The 27,457-nt window shown below is 49.3% G+C and overlaps 1 protein-coding gene across 1 annotated transcript; it reads left to right on the top strand.

Moving 5' to 3' along the window:
* Positions 1-4,920: 4,920 nt before the first annotated feature.
* On the top strand, positions 4,921-25,764 carry LOC308349039 (lipopolysaccharide-binding protein-like; the record flags this gene model as incomplete). The annotated part of the gene is made up of 15 exons (XM_080813587.1): positions 4,921-5,044; positions 5,727-5,841; positions 7,130-7,258; positions 7,801-7,956; positions 12,253-12,316; positions 14,758-14,821; positions 15,963-16,054; positions 16,773-16,949; positions 18,850-18,909; positions 19,038-19,208; positions 21,032-21,099; positions 22,670-22,715; positions 23,646-23,709; positions 24,806-24,882; positions 25,732-25,764. 15 exons carry the CDS (start codon positions 4,921-4,923, stop codon positions 25,762-25,764), a joined length of 1,440 nt encoding a protein of 479 aa, XP_080669713.1.
* Positions 25,765-27,457: the final 1,693 nt, after the last annotated feature.

Here is a 27,457-nt window from a genome sequence, read left to right as displayed (position 1 = left end):
TATACCATTTGTACCATTTTTATCACAAACAGATATTGTCTATAAGGATATTGTGTAAACAGTGACGCCTGGGTGGCTCAGCTTGGTCCGGGCGGTGAGATCGAGCCCCACTGGGGCTCTGAGCTCAGCACCAAGTCTGCTTAGGGTTCTCTCTCTCTCTCTCCCTCCCCTCTTGTCCCTCCCCCAGCTCACACCCTGTGCACACACTCTCTCTCTCAAAAAATAAATAAATAAAAGCTTTAAAAGAAAAGGTTTTGTAATCAGTAAGCTTCAGCTCAGTTCTGGAAGAAGGTGAGGGGTGGGATTGAGTCCGGATAAAGGACTAATGACAGACACAATGTCCCTGATGCAGGTCAAGGTCTGTGCAGGCCTGCGGTGCACCCAACAGAGAGGTCAAGTGGTCTCACCATGGGGGAGAAGAAAAATGCCAAGGCTGGGCCACCCCTGGGTATTCACAGGGCGGCATGCACTCCTTATCTTTGGAAGAAGAGGGATTTCCGGGGGGCCAGTGAGGAGACCAGTCCCAGGACGAGGTGGCAGAGGGCACACTAAGTCAGATGTGTGCAGGATGCCTGGGAGGTTCTGATGAAGAGGTAGTGCCCGTGAAATTGTGTCAAAGGCACGCCTTCAGCACAGAGCTTGTGTGGGGCTTAAATCCTGGAGTTCTGACGCATGAACTTCCAATTCCCTGGACATGACCTCAAGTTTTGGCCAAAGGAGAAGCGAAACTCACAATTAGGAGGTTTTCTCTACTGCTGTTTTTACATCTCTAGCAAGATGAGATGTCTCAGGAGGTCAGCTGGGGGGATGGTCCCCAATGCATTCCCAGATGTTATCTTATCTAATCTCCACAAAAATCCTGCAAGCTTGGTAACATGCCCATTTGGGGGATGGGATAGAGGCTTATGGAGGGACAGTCCTGTAGGTCCTTGATGCAAATTCCATTATCCCCAAGACTTGAACTGCTATCCTCACTCCTTACAGTTGATGGGACACTGTTATGAGCTGGATTGCCCCACACAAATTCGTATGTTGAAATTGTAGCCCCCAATACCTCAGAATGTGATGCTGTTGGGAAATAGGGTCATTGCAGAGGTTAATTGATTAAGATGGGTCATTAAGGTGGGCTTCTAATCCAGTAGGACTAGTGTCTTTATTGAAAGAGAGAAATTTGGAGATAGCCACATGTCCAGGGAGAACTCCATGGACTATGAAGGCAGAAGCCACAAAAGGCCAACGATTGGCAGAGAGCCCCAGAAGCAAGGGGAGAGGACTGGAGTGGATCTCCCTCGCAGCCCTGAGAAGACTCAGTGCCCCCGATTCCTCGATCCCAGATGTCGAGGCCCTGGAACCGCGAGAAAATAAATTTCTGTTATTGAATCCTGCCCGCTTGTTCACCCTGTCACCGAGGCCCAGGAAATTGACGTGGGCAGTCTGAGTCTGTTCTGTCTCCCAAACTACCCTGAAGTCCAAGCCCATGGGCCCCCTTCATGTAGATCTCCATCCTCCGGCTGCTGCTGGAGCTCAGGGCAGAACCCAGACCTGAGCTGGGCAGGCTCCGGATTAAACTCTTTCCAGGAGGATGTCAACAAAGACCCTCTACTATCCCTTCTCCAGACCATCTGACGGGAGAGAGGAAAAGATTCTTGACTGTTCCCCTATACAAAACTGAGACAAAGGGGCCCCCAGAAAAATGGGGATGTCCTAGAGATGCAGGCACTGCGACAAGCAAAGAAAAAGCAAGGACCACTCCCCTGATGTCTCATCTTCCAAAGGGAAGTGAAACTAGACTCAACTCTGGCCACAGGCCTAGGATCAAGGCCATATTGGGGGCCTCAAGTAGAGGACAATTCTCCCAAAAGTCGGTTCTTGCCTGGAACAGCTGCTTGGAATTGAGCGCCTCAGTAACAGGGCCCCCAGGGGCCTCAGTTTACCCACCCTGAGCTGATGGATATCAAGCTTGGTCGGTGCTGATGAGCCTCAGCATGGGCCACCTCACCACCCCTGAGATACACGGGGAGGACTTCCAGCGCCCCCGGGTAGCCCCTCCCTCCTTCCTTACAGGTCAGAGTAGGGGAGAGGGAGGGAGGGTTGCATGAAGAGACAACCAGACGTGCACACGTGCACACATGCATGCCTATGTAAGCACACACGCACGGATACACACATGCGCACAGATACACTCACACGCACACATGCTCACGTACCATTGCACATGTGGACATACATGTGCACACATGCGCACATACATGCTTGCCTGCTCCAAGCTGTGATAGCCTCCAGATGCCTGCACAAGGCAGAGAGAAAACATTGAGTGGTGGAATATAAGATTCAGGTTTACAAGCACAGGACCAAGTTGTAAATTAAACTGAACATGATGGAAATGTTTGAATTGGGACTGAGAGGTCACGAAAGGAGCCACCATCCAGGGGAAAAGGAAAATTTAACACAACATAGAGATGGTCAATGATGGGAAAATGAAAACTCTTCCTTGTTCATACTTCAACCAGGCTATCCAGGCCCTTTAAGAAGAGATTCTGTCCATGTTTGTGCCTGGTCTTCGGCCACACTCTGGTTCATTCCCGCCTCTCACCCTACAGTTCCTTGTGCTTTCCAGGATGTACAGTGCTGCCTCAGGCTTCTGTGTCTTGGCTCATTCTGTTCCCTCTGTCTAGGATAACTTTCCTCTCTGTGACTACTTACCAAACTCCTACACATACTTCGAAACCCAGACCAAGTGCTTCTCCTGTCTTGATTGCTCCCTCTCTGGGCTCCCACGGGCCCTAGGATGTAAGGTGTCAAATCACCTTCGATGTCTTACCCCAGTGGAGTTTCATGTTGTTTTGTTGCAGAGGCGATAGGAGCCGATGGGATGCAGAAAAGGGTTGAGAGCCAGACCCCTCGCTGTCCGTCTTGTTATATGGATTGACTGCTGAGCCATGTGGATATATTTCCTATGTGAAGAAAATTAAAGATACAATACAATACAATAAAAGGATTGGTCCAGCGGCTGTGTGCACTGTTCTACAATAAACAGGAGTGAAGTACTGACACATGAAATACCAAGGATTCCTCTCAAAGACGTAATGCGGCCTGAAAGAAAGCAGTCAGCACAGTCGGGATGCGGACTGCTCGGTTCCATTCGCACACAGCTCTCCAACAGGCAAAATGAATGGACGGTCTCAGAAAGCGGGTCCATAGTTTTCAGGGGTAGGAGGTGGGATCAGAGATTGGCTAGGAAGAGGCACAAGGGAGATCCTTGGGGTGATGCACGTGTTTTTATCTTGATGATGATGTGGGTACACGGATATATACATGTGTCAAAACTCATGTAACTGTACATTTATCATGTAACTGTCTGCATTTATCTCATATACATTATACCTCAATAAAGTTGATTTAAAACAATGTAGGCAAGAGAAAAAAATGCGGAGCCGTCGGGAGCCTAAAACTGCAGAATCCATTTGTCGTATGTGTGGCCCGGCGGGCGATGGTCTCCCGTGGTATAAGTGGGGACCGGCGGGCTCCGGGGGAGCCAGAGCGCGGGCTCGGCAGGAAGCTGGTGGAAGGTCCGGTTGGGGAAATCAGAGCCAGGCTGTGAGCCTCGACTGCCACGCTGAATGTTTACATTTCAATCCGTAGATAATGACATATCCTGAAAGAAGTTGCTGTGGCTGATATCAAAGAGGTTACTGCCTATGTTCTCCTCGAGGATTCTGATGGATTCCTCTCTCACGTTGAGGTCTTTTATCCATTTCGAGTTTATCTTTGTGTACGGTGTAAGAGAATGGTCGAGTTTCATTCTTCTACATATAGCTGTCCAGTTTTCCCAGCACCATTTATTGAAGAGACTGTCTTTTTTCCACTGGATATTTTTTCCTGTTTTGTCGAAGATTATTTGACCATAGAGTTGAGGGTCCATATCTGGGCTCTCTACTCTGTTCCACTGGTCCATGTGTCTGTTTTTATGCCAGTACCATGCTGTCTTGGTGACCACAGCTTTGTAGTAAAGCTTGAAATCAGGTAACGTGATGCCGCCAGTTTTATTTTTGTTTTTCAACATTTCCTTAGCAATTCGGGGTCTCTTCTGATTCCATACAAATTTTAGGATTATTTGCTCCAGCTCTTTGAAAAATACTGGTGGAATTTTGATCGGAATGGCATTAAAAGTATAGATCGCTCTGGGCAGTATAGACATTTTAATGATGTTTATTCTTCTGATCCAAGAGCATGGAATGGTCTTCCATCTTTTTGTGTCTTCTTCAATTTCTTTTAGGAGTGTTCTGTAGTTCCTCGAGTACAGATCTTTAACCTCTTTGGTTAGGTTTATTCCGAGGTATCTTATGGTTCTTGGTGCTATAGTAAATGGAATCGATTCTCTAATTTGCCTTTCTGTATTTTCATTGTTAGTGTATGAGAAAGCCACTGAATTCTGGACATTGACTTTGTATCCTGCCACGTTAATAAACTGCTGTATGAGTTCTAGTAGTTTGGGGGTGGAGTCTTTCGGGTTTTCCATATAAAGAATCTTGTCATCTGCGAAGAGAGAGAGTTTATAATGAGTGGGGAGTGAGTGAGGTGTGCCGCTAGACAGAGGTGTTGCGGGGAGGGTCCTCGGGCAGCACTGGGCAGCAGAGCTTGGAAGAGGAAGAGGCTGGAGGCGGTGGCCCCACTTCCGCTACCCTCCGGCCAGAAATAAACCTCAAACAATTTCACAAGCAAACTTCTCCCCATCTTGACTTGCTGAAAATTGGGCTGCCACAAAGCCTTGAACCTTCCCCGCCCTCTCTCCCAACAGGCTCAGTTCCTCATCTGGCTGCTGGCCTTATAAGCACTTCAACCACGCTGTCACCTTTGGGAAGGGAAGCTCCTACAGAGAGACTCTGACCAACCTCTGCCTGGGTCCTTGCTGAGGACAGGATGATGGCCAGACGGTACTTTGTGGTAGTGGCGCTACTGTTGCTGGCAGAGGTCTCTGGATTCGAAGAAGGGGCATCTAATCCTGGGTTCGTGGCCAGAATCACCAAGAAAGGCCTGGAATATGGTAAGGGTGGGGAGGGAGTGGTCGGCCATTTCTCCGGTGCCCACTGTTGCCCACCAGAGTGGCATGAACAAGGATACTCTGGACGAGGGTCCACAAGCTGGGGTTCTTCCCCCACCTGCCTCACAAACCTTGGATATGTCTCCCTCTGGGCTTCAGTTTCCTGGTCTTGAGTATCACAGGTGAAGGATGGGACTAGACCAGCATTTTCCCAAGGGGGTCGGTGGACCACCCCAGAACTGCTGTGACCTATGTTAAAATACAGATTCCAAATATCCGTCTCTGAGCAACTGAAGCTAGGCCTGGGAATCTGCATTGTGAACATATGTCCCCGGCAACTGAAAAACCTGAAGGTTTGACCACGCGTCAGTAAATCCTCAAAAACCCCACCGTATTACATCATTGCTTCCACGATCTTGTTGAGTAGATAAATAACCTTTACCTGGCACTTTGAGTTCATGATCTAATTTAATTCTCACACTCCGGCGGGTATCATCACTATGACCATTGTACAGATCGGGGGAAGTGAGCCTCGAGGAATTGAAGGGACTTGCCTGGGAGCACCGAGAAGAAACGGCAAGTCCTCCATTCCGTCCCAGTCTGTGTGATTTCAGAGCCCGGCCACTCGACCGTGGGGCTTGGCTGCCTCCCACGGAAGGAGCTAACTCCCACTACTTCCCCTCAGCCCGCCGATTCGGAGTAGCCATCCTGAAGAAGGAGCTGTCTACGATCAAATTGCCTGATTTCTCTGGAAGCTTCAAAGTCGGCTGGATCAAAAGCGTGGCCTATGACTTTTACAGGTGAGGTCTCTGTTCTCCACCACAGGGGTAGGGGAGGAGGTCAAATGGGGGCCTAGGTTCCTGGGAGAGGGGGATAAACTCAGAATCATCACTTGGATTAAAAGCAAAACGATCATGACCAGCTCTTGTGGGGCTTCTGGAAGGTGCTGTACGTTTCTTGAATCATCAGGATGGGAGGGAGAGCCTTGAAAACCATTCACAGACCCTGAGGTCAGTCCCACAGAAACTAGCCCTAGATTTTTTCTCTGCCAAAGACTTCTGGCTACTCTCCTGATTGCCTAGATGAGGGACCTCCTTGAGTTACGCTATCCATTCCTCCAAAGCCTTTGGAGCTGTAATGGGTCTGTAACGAAGGACTTTAAGTTTTTCTGGAAGCTGTTTCCATTTTATTTGCATACTGCTTCTTGAAGATGGCATCCACAAACAACCCTAGTGAGGAATAAAGCAGGTGGCCTCCAGGTCCTGGTGAACCAGCCCCGGTTCCTCGTCTCCCTCCCCATAAGGCTTAACTGACCTTGACTTCCCTGTAGCTATTACACAGTCAGTCTTAGAGTCTTCACACCTTACTCTTTCTTTAGCCTTTCCTTGATTGCATGGATTTTTCTTCCCCAGGCCCCTAAGTGTCCATAGTAGGTTCTTGGGGATCATTTACTCATCCCTGATAGAAAAGGCTGCCTCTTGGAATCCTCCCCAAGATTCCCAGGATAATTTCCTGAAGGCAGTGAGCAAAAAGGAGGTACTTTAAATTTGCACGTGCACACACACACACACACACACACACACAATACGGAGGCCACGCCACTTAGAGGTCAAGGGCCTTTCCCACAGCCCTAGAGCACCCCTCGCATCTGGTTTTCACAATAGGCCACTGTGGTTTGTTTACATGTCTAGATCTGCCACCAACTGTGAGCTCTTCAAGGGCAGGATCTCAGTGGATGTTTGTTGAGTGAATTCATGAGTGTTGCTGCAACAAGAGCCACAAACTCAAATGGCCACAGGGAGGGGGTGACCTAGACGAGTGTACCAGGCAGGGAGACTATCCCCATCACGGACCAGCCAAAAAAGCAGAATCCACACGAGGAACTTCAGTGGAGGGACTCTAATACAGGGAATTTTCTAGAAAGGTGTTAGAACAACCAAAAAGCCCAAGAGGGAACAGTGAAGCAGCCCAGAAATTAGCAACAACAGAAAGTCACTAACAACTCCAGAGCCAGAGAGCCTCACACGGAGGACTGGTATGCGCCTGGGTTTGATATTCTGGGTTTGATATTCTGCCTTCCTTCCCCAGACTGAAGATCCATCACTTCGAGCTCAGGAACTCGGATCTGAGGCTACGCCCAAGGCAGGGGGTCAGAGCTTCCCTGTCCAATAACTACGTGTTTATCAGTGGGAACTGGAAGGTGAAAAAGGCTTTCGTGTAAGTAGTACTCAGGTTAGAATGTCTCTCAGACAACCAGTCTACCAAGGAACCAGATCTGACCATCTCCAAGCCTCCAACCCCATCTGTAAAATGGGATTAGTAATAACCCACTTCTAGGGCATCTGGGTGGCTCAGTGGGGTAAGCCTCTGCCTTCGACTCAGGTCATGATCCCGGGGTCCTGGGATGGAGCCCTGCATCGGGCTCTCTGCTCAGCAGGGAGCCTGCTTCCCCCTCTCGTTCTGCCTTGCCTCTGCCTATTTGTGATCTCTGTCAAATAAATAAATAAAATCCTTAAATAATAATAATAATAATAACTTACCTCACTGATAAAGTTGTGGAGTAAGTAAAATAACAAACGGAATGCACTTAGCAGTTTGCCTTTCCGGCACACAGCAGGTGCTTAATAAATGCTGGCTGCAAAGTAGAGGCTCAGTTAGGGTACACAGCTAGGTAGTAAGGACCTGGGGACTGGTCTTTCGGCTCCTCTTCCTGGAAGTGACTGATCATACACCATTTGCTTCCTGTAACTCCCGACCAGCACCCTAGATGGGACTTTCGATGTGAGTGTGGATGACATTTCCATCTCAGTTTCTCTGAACTTGGGCAAGGACCCGTCCGGACGGCCCACTGCCTCCGTGGCCCACTGCCGCAACTCCATCGGCCACATGAGTGTTGACATTTCCGGACAACTAAGGTAAGTGAGTCCATGCCCTTGCTGGAGGTTGTCCGAGACGCCTCGGCATCCGGTCCACCCAGGGACGCTCCTGATGGGGCATAGAGAGCGATTTCAGGCGCATCAGGATCAGAGGCTAGCAAACTAAGAGCCTGCGAGCCAATCCAGTCTGCACCATGTTTTCGTAAACAAACTCATCAGAGCCCAGCCACGTTCATCTGCTCACATCTGGTCTGTGGCTGCTTTAGGGTTACAACAGCAGAGTAGCTGCAGCAGAGACCATGTGGCCTGCGGTGCCCAAATTATTGAGTGTCCGGCCCTTTAAGAAAAAGTCTGCTGGGGCACCTGGGTGGCTCAGTCTGCTGAGCATCAGGCTCTTGTTTTCCACTCAGGTCATGATCTCAGGGCTGTGGGACTGAGCCCTATAGGGAGCCCCATGTCAGGCTCAGCGCAGAGTCTGTGGGAGAGGCTCTCTCTCTCTCCCTCGGTCCCTTCTCCTACTCACACTCTCTCTAAATAAATAAAGTCTGAAGGAAAAAAAGAGAGAGAAAGAAGGGAAGGAAGGGGGGAAGGAGGGAGGGAGGGAGGAGAGAGTCTCCTGACACCTGGGCAAGTGGCCTTTAATGGCAATCCAGCATTCTGGAGTGACTTGCTGGGAGGAGATATTCAGTGAATAGCGAAGGAATGAGGCCAGTCCCCAGAGTGACTGCCTTCCCACTCTGTCTGGGTTGGCACTGCCTCCCTCAGATCCTGGCAGGACACAGAGGCAGCTCAAAAGGCCTCACTGACAAGGATCTGAGGACAAGAATCCTCCCAGGGGTGTGGGCAGGGTTAAGGGGTGTGTTCAGCAAGGGATGTTAAAGAGCCTGGAGGGACAGTAGGGAGCTCTTACTGCCCCTAGGGCTGAAGGTGAGAGGCGACGGAAGAGTGTCACCAGAGCCCAGAAAGAGCCAGAATCTTGGAGAAGGGGCATGGGGCAGGTGTGTAGTGCACAGCAGGGGCACACGTGGGCATAAGTGCCCCAGCTCCTCTCTGCTTGATGCCTGTGCCCCCCATTAGCCAGACAGCAAAAGGGGTTGAGAGAGGAATCTACACAGGTCAGCCCCCCAGGACACAGAGAGGAGACAGAGGGCACTGGCGACTTGGGGGGGGTGCAGTAAGTGGCAAACAGAACGAATGGCCAATTGCCTCTTTGCTGGACATGTATTGGCTGCGTGACCATGTTGGGGGGGACAAATGTCAGCAGAAAAGTGCGGTCCTCTAACCCTGTCAGTTTCAGGGGAATTTATAGAGAACCCAGAGACTTCGCTGTGCATTCACTCAACTGACAGATGTTTTCTGCACAAATACTAAAGCCTTTGAACTCAAGGCTGCCATTTGGAAAAGGAAACTTTGAGTGGAGACTGAATAGCTTGAAACCACTGTGTTGTTTGAACTGGGTGGGCATAATACCCCATTTCTCAGGAGCAAAGCTGTGAAATTCTGTGTGGTTTACATGCACACACTCACACAGTGGGGGTGGACACAGCAGGGGCCAGAAAAACATTTTTGTTCATTTGTTAGGGTGGTGATAGCTGCATAGTTGGGTGCTATTGATAGGGACACACAGAACCATGAGCATCCAGGGTTTGACCAAAATGGGGAGCTGCTAGATTTCCTCAGTCATTCAGTTAACAAATATTTATTGATGCCCTATTATTCGTCAGATCCTGAGCTAAATGTTAGGAATATAAGATGATGCAAAAGAGACAGGGTCTCCATCCTGGTGCAATGTATAGTCTAGTGGGGGAAGGAGACATAAAGTATTTTAACATATATTGAATATTGTGATAACATGCTTAAAAGGAGAGAGTCCAGATGCTATGCATATAGAGGGTTTACCTAACATTTGGAGCACAGGCAGTTTCTTCAAGGAAAGGATATCTGAAATGAGCCTTGAATTTTATTATATGTGCTGCCGAAGCAAGTACGAGCCTTGAATTTTAGCCAAAGAGGAGGAGAGAACTTCTCTGGTGGAGGAAGAAGCATGTGCAAAGATCCTGAGGCATGAAAAGCCTGAGCTTCCCAGGAAGCAAGCAGGGATCAGTGTACCTGAAGGGGTGGTGATTGATTAGAAAAAGTGAAGAAAATAAGCAGTAGCCAAACTCTAGTCTCTATCCTGAAGTAAGGCAGTGGGAAGCCGCTGGAGGATTTTAAGAAAGGCAGGGATATAATCAGATTGCCTTTTGAAAGGTCATTTTCTGGGGCACCTGGGTGGCTCAGTTGGTTAAGCGACTGCCTTCAGCTCAGGTCGTGATCCCAGGGTTCACGGAAGTACCTGTGGCAGGTTTACGAGATTGGACCGAATTTGGGTGACAAGAGGAGGAATGGGGCCAGGATGACTTTAGGTAGCCTGTGATCCTTGGAAATTTTTTTACTGCTTCAATCTGTCCTACTTCAACTCCATGTTGGAGGGGTAGCCAGAGATATTGGAGAGGACAGACTTTTCTAGAAGTAACACTCTCACCCACAGCTATCAGGGACTCCAGCCAGCTTCTCTACACCTGGGGTCATTCAGACCCACAGAGGGTCCAACGTTCAGCCCGTCTATGTCCTGGGCTGGCTCAGGGGACAGAATCCTGGAAAGGTCAAGATGCTTTCTGCAGAACCCCCAGAAAATACTTGTGTCCAATTTTACTGCATGAATTGATAATATACATACAGTTATCATACACACCACTCAATCAGCAAGTATGCAACGGTAAGGGAAAATTTGTGGAAGAACATTTTATCAGACATAATTCCACTAACTTAGTTCACTTATGTCCCACAACCTCTTACCTTCACTCCAGCTGAGAACACGGTGTGCGATGTCTGTTCCGGGTCATAATTCTCACCAAGCACTGTCTGTGGTGGGGAAGGGTCTCTGGGGGCAACTTTACCTGAAGTGGGTTAGACTCAAATCACGTCCTCCGTGAACGTATTCACCAGTGTCCCCTCAACAGCTAACTCAGGGCTGAGCTGGTGGGAGGAGCTCTGTCAAGGTTTGTTGAATGAATGAGTGAGTGACTACTTGCTAAGCTGCCGGGTAAGTGGTTCTGTGGATTTTTTATGGTATAAAGAATAGGCCTGACCCTCTTTTTCTTTCTCTTTTATTGAGGTACAAATGACATAGTACCTTCAGGTATACGACACAATGATGCGATCCTTGTCGATATTGTGAAATGATCAACCACAAGAAGTCTCGTTAACAACTGTCACCATGCATAGTTACAAAATTTTCTTATTGTGATGGGGACTTTTTAAGATCTACTCTTAGCAGCTTTCAAATATGCAACCCAGTATTACCAACTCTAGTGCCCTGGTTGTGTATCACATCCCCAGGACCTAGTTATGTATAACTGGAAATTTCTTGTATTATAAATTATTTATACCTGGAAGTTTGTACCTTTTGACTTCCTTCACCCATTTCGGCCTCTACCCCTGAAAGCACCAATGTGTTCTCTGTATCTGTGAGCTTGGCTGTTGCTGGGTTTTTTTGGATTCCGTGTATAAGTGAGATCGTGTGGTATCTGTCTTTCTCTGTCTGACTTATTTCATTTAATGTAATAGCCCTACAGTCCATCCATGTTGTTGCAAATGGTAAGATATCCTTTTTTATGGCTAGCTAATATTCCTATGTCTGTGTGTGTGTGTGTGCGCGCGCATGCGCGCGCACGCACACGCACTTACACACCACATTTTCTTCATCCTTTCTTTTTTTTTTATTTTTTTTAAAATATTTTATTTATTTATTTGACAGACAGAGATCACAAGTGGGCAGAGAGGCAGGCAGAGAGAGAGGGAGAAGCAGGCTCCCCACCGAGCGGAGATCCCGATGTGGGGCTCGATCCCAGGACCCTGAGATCATGACCTGAGCCGAAGGCAGAGGCTTTAACCCACTGAGCCACCCAAGCGCCCCTTTCTTCATCCTTTCATCCATCAATGAACACTTAGGTTGTTTCCATATCTTCGCTATAATAAATAAGATTGCAATGAACAAGGGGGTGCAAATATCTTTTCAAATTAGCATTTCGTTTTCTTCAGATAAATACCCAGAAGTAGAACTGGTGGATCATATGGTAGTTTTATCTTTAGGTTCTTGAGGACCCACCACACAGTTTTCCATACTGGTTGCACCAACTGACATTCCCACTAACAGTATACGAGAGTTCCCCATCTAGTTGGGTCCCTTCTTGGGATAACATGGGGGAAGGTCAGATCCGTGGGTAGCCCTCCCTTTGGGAGTCCTAGTTAATCATAAAGTGGATCCTGACCCTCTTTCCTCTTTTTTTCCAGCTGGATCCTGAACCTCTTCCACGAAAGAATTGAAAACAATTTCAAAAATATCTTGGAACAAAAGGTAAAAAAAAAATGAGTAGATTTGTGATTAACACAAGGATCACCAGCAGGTACATATTTGATATTTGGAAACAGCCTTGTCTCTTAAGTGCACCATCATTTGAATTTGCTTAGTAAAACTTTCTTCATTCATGGTGCCAAGGCAAATTTCAAGGCTTTCTCAAGTTTGTATGACCACAGATGCTAACCTGGCATTTGGAACGGGCAGAGTGTCTGGTATCTAGTTGTAGAGGCTGTTACAGAGATAGGGAGAAGTGACCTTACATCCTTCCCTCACACCATATACAAAAGTCAAGTCCAGGTGGTCTAAGGATTTAAATGCCAAAACAAATCCAAAACTTTTTAGGAGAAAATCTAGGATATCTTTCTCACTTTGAGGAGAGGAAAATATTTCTTAAATAAGACTCACCCCCCCCCCAAAAAAATGCACCATATTGAGAACAATAGTGGGGCTGGCTTCAGTACCTCTCACCTCTGGAAAAAGCCTTGGAGGCAAAGACTGCCTCTTCCATTTACCTGGTGTGTATCTTTGGACACGTTGACGGATCCCCTAGAGCCTCATTCTACTCGTTTGTAAAATGGGGACAAGGACCCCTACCCTGAAGGGGGCTAGTAAGGATTTGATTCGATAACCACCTAGCACACCTGGCACACGGGCTGTGCTCAGAGCACTCAACAGGATTGCAGAGTCATTTCTCAACCACATCTCACCTTCTGGAATCTTTGCTCCTGAACGCATGGGTTTTGCGGTCAGACCCTTGGGTTTGAATCCCAGCTCCGCCCCTTTGCTGCTGTGATGCCGTGGTTAACGGGCATTTTTGTCTTGGGATTCTTGTCTGTGAAACAGGAATAATGACAACATCTACCCTGCAGGGCTGTTGGGAGGGCTGTGAGACATCATACACACAGGCACAGACAAGTGCCTCGTGCAGAGGAAGGGCAGAGTAAATCTCGTGAGGTTAGTCTCATTGTCATTTATGCCCCAGTAGCCCTGGGCAGCAGGCTGAGACCAGAGGCAAGCTGTGCTCTCTGCCCTACAAATATAGGAAACATGGTCCAGAAAACTCTGGATGCCATGTATCCAGGGGGGATAGGGTGGGTGCCAGAGAGGCTGAGCCCAAGGAGTGGTTAGTTTCAGGGGATGGGGGCACTAACTTGGGCCCCCACGGGACTGAGAGTGTGAAGAGAGCTATGAAGAGAGAGAAGACCTCTGACCAGGGGACTTGGGGTAGACGAAATCAGGCCCCCGAAGGACTGGCCGCCCGGCTGGCCCTTCCCTTACCCTGTGCCCTAGGAGAGACCAGGTCAGGCTCACCTGACACAGGCTGGCTTGGTGTTTGCACAAAATATTGGTACCCCTAGTGGGGAAGCTTCCCCCACACAAAACGTTGATTTTAAGTGATGTGGAGCTTCAGTGCTGTGCCATGCAGAATGATGAATGAACAACACTTCCTCTTTGCAGTCCTTTTTCTTTCTTTTTTACACTAAAGGGAAATTCTCAGTTTGGGGCCAGTGTATCCTGAACACTTTTAACAAAAAACGGGCATTTTCCAACTAGGCAACCCGATCTAGCCTGGCTTCCGGAACGTTTTTTCAGCCACTTGTGTTCTTTTTTCCCCGGTTCTGTCGTGTTTATGCCAAGGGATGCCAGTCTTCTATTGACAAGTGATATAAAGTTCCTATATTTTTTACTAAATGAACATAATTTTTAAAAGGCCACTTGAGGTAAAGTAGATAGTGAGTGAGTAGGTGGGAAAGGCAAAGTCATAGAGATGGTGTAGGAATGGCTGAAGTTAGGAAATCAGAAGAAGGGGGACTTCTGGAATCTCCCAAGCCCAAACTCCTGAGGAATGGGAATTCTCCAGAAAACTGTCCTTCTGGCTTTGCTTTGGGGCCCTCTGGTGGCTCTAGTCAGTACTGCATGCAGACCCGGCACCGCGCCTATTAGGATCTCTAATTCCCAGATATCCAGGAGCCTGGACAGAAAGAGAAGGGCCTGAGTATTGAGGTGATGGAGACCCAAGAGCTGCTCCTACACCTGGAAGCTCTCCTGCTTTGCCCCTCGGCTCTCTAATAAATGCGTTTATGTGCTATACTTCTTGCCACTTAGCTGCCAAGGCATTGAACTGAGGACCATGACAATAGCAGACCCCAGAGTGGTGCCAACTTGGCCACCACTCACTTTTAATGTGGGTTCCAGAAAAGTCTAGGCACTTAAGCCGGGCCCATGTATGTGGCCAGCCCAATGGGGCAGTGACCAAGTGCTGTGTGTTGACGGAAATAGCGGTCTCTTCTCCCTTTCCATGCTCTCCTCCAGCCCTCACACACCTATCTACAAGGTAGGGAGAAAAGCCAGGTCTCCTGGAGGGCGGTGGGGGAGGGGCAGCGCCCAGGAGAGAGGGAGAGGGGAACTCACCTGACTTTCTCCCCCACTGTCGGCAGATCTGCGAAATGGTCAGGAAGTCAACCACCTCCCACCTGGAGCCCTATCTCCGGACTCTGCCAGGTTTGGAGGCCCCCTCTCTCCTCTGGGTGCCATCAGATGCCATGACACCTGCTACCCCCAGACCCATCATCACCATCATCTCCCATGAGCCCCAGGAGAACTTTCCCCATTGATGCCTCTCCATCCTACGGAGCTGGATAAGGGTTGACCATCTCTCTTGGGGGTCTGTTCTGGAGGTCGGGGAGTAAGGCGACTGAGCGTCGTGACTCGGAAGCATGCTGGGAGCACAAGGTGGGCAGAGGATGACAAGCACATGGGAGAAGCATGTGTTGGATCCGTCCTGGCCACTTTAACAAAACAGGAATGCTCTGAGATCCCTGTGTAGGGGCGGGGATCCCCCCAGTCCTGTCCCCCTGGCTGCCACAGGGACCTTTTACAATCACACATGAGGTCGGGTCTCCCTCTGTTCTTGGAACCCATAGAAGACTCCTCTGACTCTTAGGACACTGAGCCCCGCTTCGAGTGACAGGACCTTGCATGGTCTGGCAATCTGATTGGCTACACAGTCCCTATATGCCTCCAATATTGCTAATTCCTCTAATACACTCTCAGTGTCTCTACTATGCTCCTACTGCTACAAGATCTTTACACATGTCATTCCCTCTGCCAGGAAGGTCCTTCCTCCATCTCCTCCCCCTTCACCCAGTCAACAGCCACTCCTCCTTCAGATCACAGCCCAAGAAACACTTCCTCTGACTCCCTGTCCAAATCAGGTTGCAACCCACCCCCCCTCACCATTTTACCCTCTGTTATATGACTGATGTCATCCTATGGACTCAGGCTACCTAACAGAGTTGCAATTTTACCTTTATTTGCTCAAGTATTTAATTGTCTTTCCCTTCCCTCCCCGCAACCCTGGACTGCCAAAGGACAGAGACTCTGACTCTCACTCAGCTGTCTCATCAGCCCCTTGCATTGTGCCTGGCATATAGCAGGTGTTCAATAAATACTGAATGAATGAGTGAATGAATACAGCACTCTCTTTGGGACAGAAGGTACCATGGATCAGCCCCAGCCCCATTTCCATTCTCCAAAGGCAACAGTCCATGTGAAAGGAGAGTCTTGCAATTGTGCAGTGCACAATTCACACAACTGTGTTTGGCTACCTTATTCATAACACTGTCTCTTTCCTGTTCCACAGTTACCCTTATGATTGACCAGATTTCTGGCATTGACTACAGTTTAGTAGGTGCTCCCCAAGTGAATTCTCAAGTCCTAGACACACCCTTCAAGGTAAGTAGCCATGGAGGAAGGACCATACAGCTAAGCACTGGCAGAAAATCAGTACTACCTCCCACAGTTTTGCTCCTACCCTCCTTCTCTAGTCCATCTGCCCATAAGTTCCCATCCCTGGCCAGTGCCCACAGCAGCAATAGGAAACTAGTGTGCCCCCTCTTTATTCCAGTCTCTTCCACAGTTCCCTGGGGGCTGAGCCAGGTCCAGCAGTGCCATCTTCCTCCAATTTTATTTACTTAATGACCACTTATATGCATCTTACTATGTGCCAGAAACTGAGTATTTGTACAAATGTTCCCTTATATGTTATGCCACCTCTATGAAATAGAAGCCATTAGCATCACCCACGTTCTGCAGATAAAGATTTTGAGGCACAAGCTAGGGACCCGCCCAAAGTCCCAGAGCTAGTAAGTGACAGTTAACCTCTAGAGTCCAGACTTCTCACCACCAGGCTACATCTTGAGCCCAGGAGAACACAACGTGTATCTCCCCAATGGATGCTGCAATAGGGGGATTTCAGGCAGCCGTCAGGGTCTAAATGTTCTGGGGCCAGAAGGAACATTTCAGGACCCCAGGTCCACATTCTGGAGAGGAACCACTACCCGGACCACCCCTCAGGGCACAGGAGGCTTCCCCAGGCTTTCCCCTGGACATCTCTTCCTGGCACCCTCCCTGGTAAGAACCTTGGGTGGGCAATGTGTCCTTCTGTCTCCAGGGTGAATTCTTTGGCCGAAACGGGCGCTCCCCAGCCCCCTTCGATGCTCCGTCCATCAGGCTGCCGGAGAAACACAACCACATGGTCTACTTTGCTGTCTCTGAATATGTCCTCAACACAGCCAGCTGGGTTTACCACCAAGCTGGACGCATGAACTTCACCATTCAAAACCATCATGTGAGTAGGGGAAGGAGAAGGCTGGTGGGTGGCGGCCGGGGGTGGGGGGAGATCCCAGGAGAGAGCGTCAGACCGAACTGTAGACCAAGCTTGGGGGTTTCCAGGAACCAAGGAAAGAATGCATAATCTGAAGCCTGCCAAATATGGGTTCAAATCCAGGCTGTGCACGTGGATCCCAACAGTGTCTAGTCCCCAGAGATCGTGTTAGAGATTGTCTGTTAAGAGCTTAGCTTCTGATGCATGATACACAGTAGCTATTGTTGGGAATACTTTAACAGAAATACAACAGACTGGGAAGTGACACATCAGGTCCTCCGAGCAGTAGACACCAAGGCACTACTAGACTTGGCAGAGTGGAAGAGATGTATTAGGGGAGCGCCCGCGAACGATAAAGGGGAGAAGAAGGAGAAGTACGAAGGGAGAGCACTACCCACGCACTCACTCCCCCAGCTGCACTGGTCCTGCAACCATGGAGGAGAGGGGAGGGCAAGTACCCTGGCCAGAAGTGCTGCCCTGAGAAGACTCAGCTCAGCTGAGAGACAGCACAGAGCAGAGCCTGCTTCTCAGAGGAATGCCAGAGCAGCCAGAAATTGGGCGAGTCCGGCTCCAGGCTAACATCCCCTGAGGGATCATTCCAGCCTGACCACAGGCAGTTAGGAAGGCTTGACCTGGTGGGTCCTCCCTGACGTGGTGTCAGGCCAGTGCTCCTCAGTCTCTGGAGGGAGCTGTGGGCAAGGACTCAAGCCTCCTCCCTCTCCCCTCCTCGGGCAGGGGCTGGCGGTGCTCTTAGGCTTATCTGCATTCCAAGCCTAGACACCCCATTCCGAGGTCTCCTTACGGGTGGAGGGAGTGGGGGACCCTCAGGAGAGTCTGCTTCAGGTGCTTCTGCAGAGACCCTCTTGCTGGGGCCTGGAGGACAGCTTTCTCCAGTCTGACTCGGTCTCGGTGCTTTTCTACTGGCCCTCCTCCCCCTGGATCCATAAAACAGCAGGAGCCTTTTCTCTGGGGCTCCTCTGGCAATAAGGTGACCCCCTCCTCCCTTCTGCTGATGCATCTGACCTCACAGTTGCCGGGCCACGGAGCCAGTACTGGAGTGGCGGCCAGTACTCTTTCCTGTTAAGCCTTTTGCTTACACTATCACACTAAGTGCATGAGAGCTGGTTACTTTCAGTTTGGCTCATTGTCTTGATCCTGCCTGCGATCTGACAAAATTCCCCAGTGCTACACCCAGCTGTGCTCGGTCCGGGGCTGGGGGCTGTCTGGGAGAGCGTGGCCCCAGCATGAATGGCTGTCAGCCAACTGTCCTTCTCGCTGGGAAGCCCCTGAAGGGAGATCTGAGCCGTGCACCCCCACAGCCAAGCGCTACAGGAGCAGCCCAGGTCAAGCGGGAATCTTGACGGAGGAGAGATCCAGGAAGGTGAGCTGTGTGCAGGTGCAGGCAGGGCTCGCCAAGCTGGGAGATCAGCAAGTCAGAGGGGCGGGTAGAGAACAGCACCAGGAGAGAGGGTTGGAAAAGGTTTGGGGGGCAGCCATAGCTGGAAGTAGATTCAATCTAGGTTGTGGAGGTTATGCACTCTCACCGGCCCTTGAGGGGAGCATCCTGAGAAATAATAAGTAACAAAAACAGACAGTAACTAAGAATTTACTGAGATCCCAGGCCCCGTGCTTAGTGCTTTACCCGGGCATGGTCTCATTCAATCCTTGCCCATTCTGCATGCTTTGTGCTGTGATTATCATCCTCATTTTATAGATGCAGAACATAACAAAGCTTGCCAACAACCAGCCAGCTAAAAAATGGCGGGAGTAGTATTTGAACCCAAGCTGTCTGACCTCAAAGTCCGCATCTCTAACCGTTACCATGTCCTGCATCTCAAGAAGCCTCCTGCTTCTCCTACTGCAGATTCCCCCGGACTCTCCGATCCGCCTGCACACCAGCTCGTTCCGGGCCATTGCTCCTCGGGTAAGACCTCGAATGCTCATCACAGAGAACGTGACCTAGACCAGATGTGGAGATTGTAGTCGCACATCGTGAGCTGTGCAGAGACTGTTCTCAGGTCCTCCCCCTGAGCCTCTGCCCTCTTTCTCTAGCTGTCCAGGATGTACCCCAATATGGAGCTAGAGCTTGAGACAACACCTGAATCAGCTCCATTCCTGACATTCACCCCTGGGAATGTGACCCTCATGCCGGTGATTGACATCCAGGCCTTTGTTCTCCTGCCCACCTCCTCTGACCGCAAGCTACTCTTCCAGCTCAGGGTGGTAAGTCTGATCTCCTGACAGAGCAGCAAAGAGTGACATCTGCTGTGGGGTAAGCACCTCCCTTCACTGAAGACTGGGAGGCTGAAGGGTGCTGGAGGCTGCTTTTGCCTGCCTGGAGCAGGAGGGAACCTTGCATTCCCGGCCACAACAGCCAGGCTTCCCAAGGGTGCTCTTCACCAAATCATACACTGTCAGAGTTGCAAGAAACCTTAAAAGTCATTCACTCCAGCTAAGTTGGACGATTTTAGCTTATTCACTGCTACAGTTGCTATAAAAATGGGCTCAATCTAAAGCATCACTCTTTTGAAACTGTTATAAATAAAATCATTAAATCATGTTTTAAAAGAAAATATAAGATGTAAAGAACTCTTAGGACGGCAATACTCTCCAAACTGATTTACACATTCAACACAATCCCTATCGAAATTTCAGCTGTTGTTTTGGGTTTTGGTGGGGGGGGGGGGTTGTTGTTTTGTTTTGTTTTGTTTTGTTTTGAGGAGCCAGTCCTAAAATGTATATGTAAATTCAAGGGACCCAGAAGAGCCAAAACAATTTTCAAGAAGAAAACCGAGTTGTAGAACTCATTGTTCCCTGTTTCAAAACTCACTATAAGGCTATAGTAATCAAGATAGTGTGATACTGGTACAAGGATAGATATACAGAAAAACAGACTAGAACTGAGAATACATGAATAAATCACCATATTTTTAGACAACTGATTTTCAGCAGGGAGACCAACACAATTCAATGGGGAGGAATAAGCTTTTAAGAAATGGTGCTGGGGCAAAGGATATTCACATGCAGAAGAATGAAGCCAGACCCCTTTCTTATGCATACACAAAAATGGACTCCAAGTGGACCCAAGACCCAGATGTGAGAGCTAAAACCACAAAACTCTCAGAAAAAAACCCACAGTACTAAATCTTCATGACCCTGGGTTAGGGAAAGCCTTCTTACATACAACTCAAAAGCATGAACAAAAAAATTAAAAATGGATAAAGGGGCGCCTGGGTGGCTCAGTGGGTTAAAGCCTCTGCCTTCAGCCCAGGTCACGATCCCAGGGTCCTGGGATCGAGCCCCACATCAGGCTCTCTGCTCAGCAGGGAGCTTGCTTCCTCCTCTCTCTCTGCCCGCCTCTCTGCCTGCCATACAAATAAATAAAATCTTTAAAAAAATTAAATTAAATTAAATTTTTAAAAAAAAGATATAGAACAATAGAAATTACCCAATCTGAACGCATAGCCTGAAAAAGTGAACAGAGCCTCGGGGACCTGTGGGACTACAACAAAAGATTTCATCTTTCTGTCCTCAGAATCTCAGGAAGGGTGAGAGTGGGAGGGGCTGGAAAACCTACTCAAAGAAATAATAGCTGGAAATTGCCCAAATTCAATCATCTGGTTCAGCCCCACCCCTTGACAGGCCAGGCTTCATCCTCACACCCAGCTGTCAGTTATGGTGTCTTTAGAGGTCCCTAGGGCTCGGGGACTCTCTGAACTTCTCTTCGTAGCCTGCTTCAAAGCTCAGCCACACCTACTGGTGGACGGTCCTCTATCCGAATGCTCTGTGTCTTTAGCTTGGGCTTATTTGCCCTTCTCGATGCTTCCATTAAGACCTCTAAAACCTCAGCTCACCTTTCCTAAAGTCAGCTGCGGAGCCACCAACATCCTATAGCCTCGGCGCACAATCCTTGGGTAGCTGCTTTTTGCCCACATGTCCCACATCTGGCTGTGGTTTCTGTTTCTGAAGATTTGTCTCCTGGACTGAGAGACAACAGGATTTCTACATCACCTGAGAGTCTGGGGTATCCTCTTCTGCTTTTCTAGACAACCAACATCTCCGCCACCATCAGTGCGAATTCTGACAGGATTGTTGGTTCAGTGACCACAGGAAGGTAAGAGGCCATGGGCAAGGGAAGGCAATGTGGTAGGCTGGGGATAACCCAGCAATGACCAGAGCATCTAGTCTGTTCGCTGATAGGGCTGGCATTGACCCCTTAGGGACAGAGATCTCCAGTGGGGCTGGCTTACCCTCTATTCTGGGTGCCCCTTCAGAAAGGCCTGTTGACAATGCCTCAGTGGGGAACCCAGAAGACGGACAAGTTGCCATGTAGCACAGGTGACCTTCAGGTCCCCACTTGCTCTTAGGTTTCAGTGGAGGAGCCGAACTTCTCCAAAGGGATTACTCAGGAGCCATGATCAAGTTGGAAGATGTGGGGCTTTGCAAGGACTTTATATGTAAGATTAAGAAAAACTGTCAGTACTGCACATGAAAAAGGGAGGGGATTTTGGATGTAGGATTAAAGGTGCCCACGAGCCACTCTTTGTCGTTGCACTGTCTGGATACCCAGTAGGCAAAGACTCACTCAACCAGGGAGCCAGTGAGCAGGAGGGACTGTACCACCAGCAGGGACTGGCGCTTGCCCTGGTGGTATCCTTCTCTGGGGCCCTCACCTGTGCCCCACGTCTCACCCACTCTGCATGCTGCCCCCCGGCCGAGGAGCAGGTCCAGTGGGCGCATCAGAGGAACTAATTCCTGGCCTCGGGGTTAGATACCTGTTGGCTGAGAGAGTGCACTGACTCCATCAGTAAGAACTTCTCCTTAAGAGGTCTTTAAAAAAGAAGCTAATGGTGAGCATGTGGGCGTTTTTGGAGGTCCCAGATTTTGAGTTTATGCCTCAGCCCGGCCTGGGGGGTCTGCAGCATCCAAGAGGACAGCCCAGGGCCTTGGACTATGGAGAGACAGCAAAGTAGAAGGACCTCACACAGGGGTTTTATCAAGGAATTTAGCAAAACTACTCTGCCCCAAGAGCAGAAAGCAAAAGATGGGTCCAGGGCAGTTAGAATCCTTGAACAAGGGAGCCGGGCCAGCAGCCAAAATCAGTGGAGGGAATTGGGGTTTTTCTTCTATAGTGATAACACCAGAGGATCCCTGAGTCGCTCTGCCGTCCTTTCCTCTGCTGTTTGCCAGCATCACCCAGGTGCCTCTCCCTCCCATTGTTACTGTCTATTCCCACATTATGCAAATAATGCATGCTCCTGGCATGGAAACTGCAAAAGCATTTTTTTAAAAATCCCCCATAACACTGCCACATAGAGACTGTCACTACTGATAGTTTCATGTTTCCTCCCAGTCTTTTTTTTATACGCTTGTACATCATTGGAAGTACAGACCCCTCCTATTTGCGTCCCATTTTTTCCAGTTATTATTTATAGCATCCTAATGTATTTAAGGTATTGAAGATGCTCAGCAACTATAATTTGCAACCACGTCACCTGTTCTTAAATCACTGTGCATGCTGAAAGCCTTAAATGCACAGGCACCACCTTGGAGGAGAACCCTTGGGCTGGCTATTGGCCCCTAGAAATGGCCCTGCCCATAAGCACTGCACTCCCCACTAGGGGAACTGCGAGGAAGTAGCAGCCACGGCTCAGGGTGACCCGTGCTTCTCTTTCTCCTTGCAGTAAGCTGAAATTGGAACTGAAACATTCCAATGTCCGTTTCATCAACGTGAGTGGTTTTCTCCTAGCACCTCTTGGGTATCTTCTTCAAGGGGGGCTTTAGGGGGTTCCAGGAGAAGTGCCAAGGCCCCCTCCCTCGAGAAGACGGCGCTGCAGTCTTACAGGAACTGGACACCATGTCTGAAAGTTAATCATCTAAGAAGGGCACTGCCTGAGGGCTAACAGGGAGACAGGACATGGACATGAAGAGCACAAGCTCTGAAGGAAGATAGAGCTGGGCTCTTACACCAGCCGTGCCACTTGTTACTGTGTGACCTTGGGAAAATAGCTTAACCTTTCTGAGCCTCAGTTTCCTTGACTATAAAATGGGAATACACAATAGCCACTTCAACCACGTCAAATGGGAACTATAACATGAAACGGGGCTATGGGTTTAGGAAGACACTTTGGCAAAACTCTTCACACGTAGTAAGCTCTCAGTATGTGCTCACTATTGTAATAATAGTGGCATGGGAGCACAGTGCCTTACCCAAAGCTCACAGGGCTGGTGAGCTTCAGAATTGAGATTTTATGAGAGGTAATTTGGAGGAGGCACCATAGGTGATGGAACTCTTCCAGCGGGATCTGGGACGGCACTCTGTAATCAGACGCATTAATGCTTCAGCAACAGAATTTTAAAATATCCACACAAAGGGGAATAAAGAAACACTAAATATCCCCACGGTGCTTCGGGTCAGGTTTTGCCATAAAATGAGCTGGTACGAACCGATTGGGAATTAAGTCCAGAGATCGGAGTTGAGGAGATAATGAATAAGGAGCTCTCTGTAGTGTGACAGTTGCAGTCAACCTGTTCTGTAAGTGGGATGGCATGTCGGTGTTTCTGGAGGCTGGGGGCCAGTGAGACGTTCTTCCCTCGGACTCCTGTTCTCATTCATGTCTTGTTTGCTCCCCTCTTTGCTCTGCACGCCCCCAACTCCAGGTGGAGCTGATGGAAGCCATCCTCAATTACTACGCGCTCCACACCATGTACCCCTCTCTCAACGGTAAGAATAAACTGCTCCTGGGGCGCCTGGGTGGCTCCATAGGTTCAGTGTCTGACTCTTGGTTTCGGCTCAGGTCATGGTCTCGGGCTCCTGGGATGAAGACCCACACTGAGCACTTAGCGCAAGTCTGCTTGGGATTCTTTCTCTCCCTCTCCCTTTGCCCCCCCCCCCGTTCAAATGCGCATGCGCGCTGTGTGTGTGTGTGTATATATGTGTGTGTGTGTGTATGTCTCAAATAAACAAAATAAAATCTTAAAAAAAAAAAAAAAAGAACAGCTGCTACTGACCGCCCCGTGCAAATGTTAAATGCTACCCTTTCTGTAGGATTCACAGTCAGTCATTCAACAAGCTGAGCCCCTCTTCTATGCTGGCTGGGATCCTGGCTATCCATGAGCCTGCCCTCATGGAGCTTACACTCTGTTAGGAAGGGAGACATGTAACAGGCACTGACAACCAGTGCAATAAATGCTGTGACCGGAAGCACAGGGGGCTGCGGGAGCTAGCTGGGAGGGGCACCAAATGTGACTTCCAGGAGGCAAGGGTCAAGTTGAGTCCCAAAGCACAGGGAGTTAGGCCAAGGGAGGAGGGGCATTCTAAGCTGCACCTAGAGTTAGCACCCCTGGGTTTTGGTTAGATCACTGACTGGCCAGGTGAGCTTGATGGAAATAGGGCTTGGCACAGTGGCTGCCTGAGAACCCAGCCGGCCTCCTCCCACACCAGGACCCTCTCTGCCCAACCTCACCATCTGCCTTTTACCACCATGAGAGAAGGGCAGGGCAGCTGTCCTGGAAAAGAGAAAGGGGAGGAGACGCTGGTCCTCAAGGATGAGTCCCTGGGCAGAAGCATGGCATGCTCCATCCCAGGCCCCATTTGCTGGGAAAGGCTGTCCACATCTGTCCCCTCCTGAAGAAGCTGCATTTACCAGGCATTCACATCTCCATGCCCCCCCACCAACAGAAAACCAGCCCTGAATCCAGTAGCCGACCACATTTTGAAGGAGCCCACCCTCTCCCTGGCCAGTGGCAAATGCCGTGTGTGCCCATGCCTCCCCAGTCTTCCTCATCCAGCCCGTGTCTCTCTGCTCTTTATCTTTCAGCAAAGCTTGAGAAGGGCTTCCCTCTCCCTCTGCCGAGGGACACCCACCTCAACAGTTTGGAGCTCCAAGTCCACGAGGTCAGTGAGATGTGGGGTCCGGGTGGGGGAGCTCTAAGACCTCCTGGGAGGGCCCCTGTGGGGCTGGTAGAATTAGGAGGAGCCCTTGACTCCTACTCACATCCTGGACCTAGTGTTCATAGGAAAACATATTTTTGTTTCGAATTCTGGAGTACAGAGGGCAAGCATTGATTGTGCGGAATCCTGACTTCCACATGAGCTCAGTTTCCTGTAATTCAGTCCCAACGTGTCAACTGAACATCAGCAACGGGCAGGGCCCATTAGCCACATATGGCAGGAAGGGGTCGGATTAGATGCTCCACTTTGGGGTTAATGAGAGTCTCCACGGGGCCACCGGCCAGCCTTCCCCCTAGGCCGCGGCAGCCAGGGATGATCTTGGAGCAAAATCAACCAGGACTTTTAGGGCAAGAAACACATCAGGGACAGGGACAATGACAGTTCACTCTGTAACTCCAGAGGTACCAACGTCTTCACTGTTCAGTTTGTTCTCACGTAATCCTGAACCACATCCTCTTAAACTAATTATGTGCGGGGAGTGAATTCAGGCAGCACCCAGACGTGCATTGTTCTCCTGGGAGAAAAAAGTTTTTGGAGGACAGTGACATTCACGTGTGCCTTCCAGAAATCACGATACTGGGAAATGCAGATAAATTCCCGGGGTCAGACAGCTAAGAGGGACAGTGTTTTCTAAAGGCCTCCCAGGCCAAAAGGCCTGGTTTTTGCCCTGATCTGGTTTTCGGGTCAAGTGAGAACTTGCCTCTCCCTCTGAAGGGTTCTCTTTCAGGAAGCTCCTAACCTCTAGCTCGCAGAAAATGAGCTTTTTGTCTGTCCTTTTTGCCTTCTCTCCAGAACTTCTTGCTCTTGGGGGCCAACCTTGATTAGGCTGAGCACTGAGGAAGGAGCAGCCGTGGCTGGAGGAGTGGACGGAACCACAGCAGGGCTTAGCCCTGCCCCTGTGGGGGTCCGGAGGCTGTGGCCTCTCTGCCTCTACTCCCCATGAGGGCCTCCTCCAAATGGACACTCGTCACTGGGGAGCCTGGGACACCTGGGACACACCTGACCGTAGGACATGTCCCCCAACTTTCTCCTCCTCCTCCCTGTGCCTCTTCTTGTCCCCTTTACAGCTGTCCTTAGCCCTACTCTGGGCAGCCGCTAGAAAAAACTTCAGTGAGCAGTGTCCAGTCACCACAAAGCTCAAAGCACCCTGCTCAGCATTAAACGTTAGTTGTATGTGTTGTTGTACATGTCCTTTGATGCTGTGGTTACAGGAGCAGAAGTGAGACAATGTGGGCTTAAAGCCTTGGGTAGCCACTTCCTTGGTGTATAATATTTATTGGGATGGGAGCAGAGACTACCCAGCCACTGTATGAGCTCTACATTTACTCAACAAACCTTGATTTCAATTTGCTAATGAGTGTCCTGAACTGACTTCTGTGTCTGGGCTTGGTGCTGCGGGAGGAGGGGGGTCCAAGAGAGGAAAACACACGGTTTCTGTCTTTGCCAAGCTTATAGCCAAAAACAGGGGTTGGAAGACTTTTTCTATGAAGGGCCAGAGAGCAAACCTTTTAAGCTTTGACCACACATCTAGTCTCTGTCGCGACTACTCATCATGACCACTGTAGCAGAGAACAGCCAGCCAGACAGCAAGCAAGTGGGCCTAGCTATGTTCCAATAAAACTGTATTTACAAAAAAGGCAACAGGCCAGATCTGAGCGGCGGGCCACGGTGTGCCCACCTGTGGTCTAAAAGAACAATCCACCACCCAACAGACAGGATTTATACCATGAATACAAGGCTGGGTTTCAATCAGGAGATGTGCTAACATATCCTACTGGTCACAAGAGCACAGGCTGGAGCCAAGGCTGGCTTGCTTTCAAATCATGGCTCCCCCTCCTCGGCTCTCAGCAATTTACAAAATCTCTCTGAACCCCCAGAACGCTGTTTTAAAACAGCAGGAGCAGTGGCCAATGACCATGCCACCTGAAGCCCCCTGCTCAACCTTAAACATGTCGAACAACTTAGTTGTATGTGTCATTTAACGTCATGATATGGGGAAGATGAGAGACTGAAATAAATCACGTGCAAAGTGCTCAGGACGATTCTTGGCCCGTAATGCACCAGATCAATAAGCTAGAGCTGTCATCACCATCTCCCCTCCTCACTATATACTCCTACATATACTACGAGTACAATGACAGATTTTCAAATTTTCAAAAAAAATCTGTCTTGCACCATCAAACAAAATCATACCTATGATGAGATCACAGAGGTGTTGTTTTTATCTTGGAAGGCCCAAGAAATGACTCAGGATTGTCTGATGACCTTGTCCAGGAAAACCCAAGGTGTCTAAAAGTGAAGATGTGATAGTCGGCCAAGACGGTGAAAGATAATGAACGGAAATGAAATTTTATTCTGGAATGTTCAGTTAATTAGCAGAGATATGAATTTCCCTGTAGATTATTCTAGTTCCTCTGCTGCCCTAATCATTGGCTATTTGAGAGTGACTATACAAACTGTCCACCCCTCCACTCTGCTCCTGCAACCTCACACCCATTCTCCTTCCTTCTGGGAAGCA

The sequence above is a fragment of the Martes martes genome (genome assembly GCF_963455335.1).
Source record: "Martes martes genome assembly, chromosome: 9".
NCBI lineage: Eukaryota > Metazoa > Chordata > Mammalia > Carnivora > Mustelidae > Martes > Martes martes.
The sequence above is the reverse complement of the archived record's forward strand: the minus strand, read 5'-3'. Positions and strand labels throughout refer to the sequence as shown.